The following is a 5,450-nucleotide window of genomic DNA, read 5'->3' on the forward strand; positions in this document are numbered from 1 at the left end:
CGCAGATATTTTTGGTTTCGTTCTCTCAAGCAAGCGCTTTTTTATCTCTCCCTCGACGACGAAAATTAGGGTTCCTGATCTTCAACTATTGTTGCGACTTTTCAGGTATCTGCGCCCTTTTGTTTTTCCTGTTCTTCAGGTTCTTCATCCGTCTCCGTTTTCGTATCTTTGTCTCTGCGTGCATTGTTATGATTTCAAACTATTTTCTGTTTCTTGATTTTATTTTATTTTCTTTCACCTTGGGGGTTCTTTAGCTTTCCTATACTTGGCGTTGCTGCAGATCAAGGTTATTTGTCTTTGTTACTTTTGTGGGTTATGTTTTTCGTACGAAAAAGAAACTGGGATAATGAGAACGATTAATTTTTTTTTTTAGTTTTAGAAGAGGTTTTGATCAGATAGTTGTTTTTTGGCCCACTTTTGGTTGATCGGAGGACGCATTGCTGTCCACGTTTTCGCATTGAGTTCGTTGCGGGATTGACAGCTTTGCATCCGAATATACCATGTGTTTTTAACTGTGTTCATGCATGGTTTAAACCTTTTGTTTTCGGATGAGGGTTAATTTGTTTTATTGATAAATAATGTGCAGAATTTGTTGTACTTTGGAGTGGATTGGCAAGCTTTTTAGTTGCATTCGTGAAAGGGTCTCCGACTATGCGAACTTCCTGGGCAGATTTGGCCGCAAGTCCGGCTGCTGAGAACGTAGCTGCTGGTTCTTCTGCCAACAATTGTAGTGCTGGAACTACTTCAGCACCTGGCCGATCGGCCTATGTTCCACCACATCTTCGGAATCGCCCTGCCTCTTCCGACCCGCCTGCTGCAGCAAATAGTGGGCCTGCTGTGGGAAACGATCGATCTGGTCATGTAGGGTCCCGCTGGCCTGGTCCAAAGAACGATTATAATCGTTCTGGTTATGGTGGTGGCAGTCGTGGAGGTGGATGGGGAAGTAGAGGAGGTGGATGGGATCGTGGGAGGGGGGACCGTGAAATGAACCCATTTGAAGATGAGGACGATACGGAGCAAGCATTTGGAGAGCAAGAAAATACTGGTATAAATTTTGATGCTTATGAAGATATTCCTGTGGAAACAAGTGGTGAAAATGTACCACCTCCGGTGAATACATTTGCTGAAATTGACTTGGGTGAAGCACTTAATCACAATATTCGGCGGTGTAAGTATGTAAAACCAACTCCCGTCCAGAGGCATGCTATTCCTATCTCCCTTGCAGGGAGAGACTTGATGGCTTGTGCTCAGACTGGATCCGGAAAGACTGCTGCCTTTTGTTTCCCCATTATCAGTGGCATAATGAAGGGCCAAAGTGTGCAGAGACCAGCTCGAGGTGCACGCACAGTGTACCCACTTGCACTTATTCTCTCCCCAACTAGGGAGCTTTCAATGCAAGTAAGTTTTTAATGAAAAACTTCCATTTTATTTTCCCTTGATTATGTAGAAAGCCAGCAGCTCACTATTACAATTTAGCAGTTTAAGAATGAGTTCTTGTGTTCCAGATACATGAAGAAGCAAGGAAATTCTCTTATCAAACAAGTGTTAGAGTGGTGGTTGCTTATGGGGGTGCACCAATCAACCAACAGGTTTTGTGTTCCTTTACCTCCTCCTCATCATTTTATATATCTTGAAGTATTTGAGCTCAACATATGTGTGTATGTATTATATTGTATCATGTTTGGATAAGAAAAGTCGGCACCAAAACTAATTTTGCCCCAAAGTGTTGTTCTTGTAATTTCTGAGGCTGCGTTTGATACACATTTATATCACAGTATATGTTAGGGGTGAGGGAGTATATGCTACGGCCATGAGAAAAAATGGTTTATTATAATTACTTTGGAATGATTTAAGCATAATCATAAAGATGAACATTTGTTAGTGTACATTTAAAATGTTGAATGGTCATTGATGAACAATCTTTTCAAGATAACATTGGTTAGATCTTCCTTTGCTGGTACAATCCCCCAACTTCTTGGTTTAGGGATTAAACTGCGATCATGTATTGATGGAAGGTGTAATTCAACTTGAGGCTCCGGAACTTTGTAAAACATACACAATGATAAAATTATCTAATAATTTTCCTTGTCAAAAGTATCATGAAAATTTTGTAGTGTGCTGTTTTTGACGTGTGGGACATTGTCCTTCTATTGTCATAGGGTTCATTTGTGGTGTCATGCATGTTCTATTTTTATGCTGACATGATTCTTCTATGTCATATAATTCTGGGTTTGACATTTCATGAGCCACTCACGTCCTATGCCTTTGCTTGTTTATATTTATTTGGCTATAGCACTATTGATACTTTTTTTTTTCAATAAAAAAATCAGCTACGTGAACTAGAAAGAGGTGTCGATATTCTTGTTGCAACACCGGGAAGATTGGTAGATTTGCTTGAAAGGGCAAAAGTTTCACTGCAGATGATAAGATACTTGGCCCTTGATGAAGCAGATCGCATGTTAGATATGGGATTTGAGCCTCAAATTAGGAAAATAGTAGAGCAAATGGACATGCCTCCACCTGGTGTAAGGCAGACTATGCTGTTCAGTGCGACTTTTCCAAGGGAAATTCAGGTACCTTTTCTGCGCACAAGTCTACGTCCCGATACATTATATTTTTAATATTATTCCTATTTCTTTTCACCATAAACCAAGTGAAGTGTTTGTATTTACATGGTACCGAACAGGGGAAGCATGTTTGAATCAACGAGCTTTTACAATTCTCCTTCTGACATTAAACTTTTTTTTTTTTTTTAATGCTCCTTGCACATCTTGGCAATCGTAGTGGCTTTTATTATGTCTTAATTGTTTATCCTCACAAAAGATGTATATCAACACAATCATACTTGTTTTTTGTTTAATCTTGTGTCGTGTCTTATATGTTTTTTTTTTTTTTTGCAGAGACTAGCCTCTGATTTTCTTTCAAGTTACATTTTTCTGGCTGTGGGAAGAGTGGGTTCAAGTACTGATCTAATTGCTCAAAGAGTTGAATTTGTTCATGAATCTGATAAGAGAAGTCATTTATTGGACCTTCTTCATGCTCAAAGGGCTAATGGTGTGCAAGGCAAGGTATGTTTAATATTTCTACATCATTGGGAGGATGCATGGCGATCTTGTTTTTTCGTTTTGGTTTTTAGACAATTATATTTCTTACAAATTTATCTGTCATTGACTTGTGCTTCTATCAACCTCACATTCCTAGGAAAAGATATTGAATTAAATATGCTGTATTTAGATTCTTATATAATTTCTGAATTTGCAGCAATCTCTTACTTTGGTTTTTGTGGAGACAAAGAAGGGAGCTGATGCTCTTGAAAATTGGTTATGTCATAATGGTTTTCCTGCCACTACTATTCATGGTGATAGAACACAACAGGTTAGTACATTAGTGCCTGTCATATTTATTTTGTTGAGCAATTACTGTTGCCCCATCCCCCCAAATCCATGTGTGGTTTCTTTTCCTTTGTTTTTAAAGTAATCCCATTGATATGAACATTAATTCATGGGCAGCTTGAAACTTGTTCGTTTATTCAGGCTGTCACTATGCAGTTCTTTAGTCGACTGATGATTTTTTTAATACAAAATACTAGATAATTCACTCATTCCTCCCTTCAAATTTATTGTATGCTAGTTACTTGTTTTACACAACAACATCAAGAAGGAAAAAAAGGGGGGAAAAAGTTCAAGCAGGAAAGGTTTAATTCCAACTGGGAAAATTACACAGGATTTTTTTTTTCTCGTGGTGTATGCCATTTTAAATTTATTCCTTCTGTGGACATGGTTTGATAATCCTTCTCGTCACTTAACATTCCTGTGATCAAACAGTAGTTTAATATGGTTTAGATATGCAATTTTGGCTCTAACTTTTGTGTCATTTCAAATTTTCATGTCATCAATCTTTATGTCCACTACCAAGGATATAATTAAAAATTAATACACAAAGGATAAAATTTAAATTTAGCCAAGTCTTGTGTAAAAAGGAACTTACTAAGTTCTCCCTATTATTTAGATAAAATCTAAGTAATTGAAGATCTTGAAGACACGGTAGTGGGATAAAAACATTTCCATATGTATGGATGTTACTTGTGAGTTTGATTCTGTCGATTGATTTACTATTCCGTATGTTACACTTTCTTGCCCTGTTGTTGCTTTCCTCTTTTTGTCGATCATTTCATTATTCTCAGCATTATTCAGATCTTAAGGTGGCTTCTGAGTTTTAGATTCCTGTTAAATTTAGTAAAGTGTGAGTAGTTTGTCATCACTGGCAATGGAATGGTGCACACGAGACTTCTCTCCTCTGAAGGTTTTGTATTATTCTTAAAATTTGTATGAAAATTTTCATTGGAACTCTGGAAGATGCAAGAAGGGCCACCAGCCTTATACTGGAGTGTTCAATCTTGCATAACTTGTCTTTGATGTATTGAATCTAGATAGTGAGTTTATAAGCGAACACTGGAGTTGTGATATTTGGGTTACAGCTTCAGATGGATGGTGTTTTAGGTGGTGACAACTGATAGCTCATTTTGATCTTGTTATCTGAGTTTTTTCCCTGCCCTCTAATTTTCTCGTCTGCAGAATAGATTTTACTGTTACCTAGTTCATGCTTCCAAGGGTTGTACTTAATTTTTTTTAATTAACTGGGTGCCTGCTTCTGGGCAAGAAATTATTTGAGGGAGCCAAATATTCTTAACTGGTAATGGTTGTTTTATTCATTGGATGCATGAGAGAGATTAAGAATTATGTTTTGACCATGTATTGCAACATTGTCTTTTGTTTGGGTTATATTTAGTTTATTCGCGGTTCTGTTTTATGCATTTATACTCGTTTGCAGGAAAGAGAACACGCATTACGATCCTTTAGAAGTGGGAACACACCAATTTTGGTGGCAACTGATGTAGCTGCCCGTGGGCTTGATATTCCTCATGTTGCACATGTAGTGAACTTCGATCTCCCCAATGACATTGATGATTATGTTCATAGAATTGGACGAACGGGGAGAGCTGGGAAGACTGGTGTAGCAACTGCCTTTTTTAACGAGAACAATTCATCCATAGCAAGGTCCTTGGCTGAACTTATGCAAGAATCTAATCAAGAAGTTCCTGATTGGCTATCACGATTTGCAGCCAGGTCTTCGTACAGTGGAGGTAGAAACCGTCGTTCTGGGGGAGGCCGATTTGGTAGCCGTGACTATCGAAGGGATTCCACTTTCAACAGAGGTGGTTCTGATTATCATAGTGGAGGCAACACCAGTAGTGGTGGGGGTTATGGTGGTGGTGTTCCCGGTGGATATGGAGGATACGGTGGTTCAGGGGTGACTAGTGCATGGGACTAACATGTACGCTTTAAAATTATTTACAGTGTTTAGGTGATGGGTAGAGGAACCCGTTTCTGCCTGAATAGAGTATTGTTTTTTTTTTTTTTTTTTTTTTTTTTTTTTTTTTTTTTTTTTTT

The 5,450-nt window shown here is 38.1% G+C and overlaps 1 protein-coding gene across 1 annotated transcript; it reads left to right on the forward strand.

Annotated features, from left to right (window-relative positions):
* Positions 1 to 5,416, forward strand: LOC111459788 (DEAD-box ATP-dependent RNA helicase 37-like). Its single transcript, XM_023102849.1, has 7 exons — positions 1 to 105; positions 587 to 1,398; positions 1,506 to 1,589; positions 2,331 to 2,573; positions 2,901 to 3,068; positions 3,262 to 3,375; positions 4,831 to 5,416. Exons 2-7 carry the CDS (start codon positions 652 to 654, stop codon positions 5,329 to 5,331), a joined length of 1,857 nt encoding a protein of 618 aa, XP_022958617.1. The 5' UTR covers positions 1 to 105; positions 587 to 651; the 3' UTR covers positions 5,332 to 5,416.
* Positions 5,417 to 5,450: the final 34 nt, after the last annotated feature.

This window comes from Cucurbita moschata, unplaced genomic scaffold (assembly GCF_002738365.1).
Source record: "Cucurbita moschata cultivar Rifu unplaced genomic scaffold, Cmos_1.0 Cmo_Scf00022, whole genome shotgun sequence".
NCBI lineage: Eukaryota > Viridiplantae > Streptophyta > Magnoliopsida > Cucurbitales > Cucurbitaceae > Cucurbita > Cucurbita moschata.

Coding starts and splice junctions, on each gene's coding strand:
- LOC111459788 (XM_023102849.1), top strand. CDS start 652: ATGCGAACTTCCTGGGCAGATTTGGCCGCAAGTCCGGCTGCTGAGAAC. Junction 1,590..2,330: donor GTGCACCAATCAACCAACAG/GTTTTGTGTTCC, acceptor TAAAAAAATCAG/CTACGTGAACTAGAAAGAGG. Junction 2,574..2,900: donor CTTTTCCAAGGGAAATTCAG/GTACCTTTTCTG, acceptor TTTTTTTTGCAG/AGACTAGCCTCTGATTTTCT.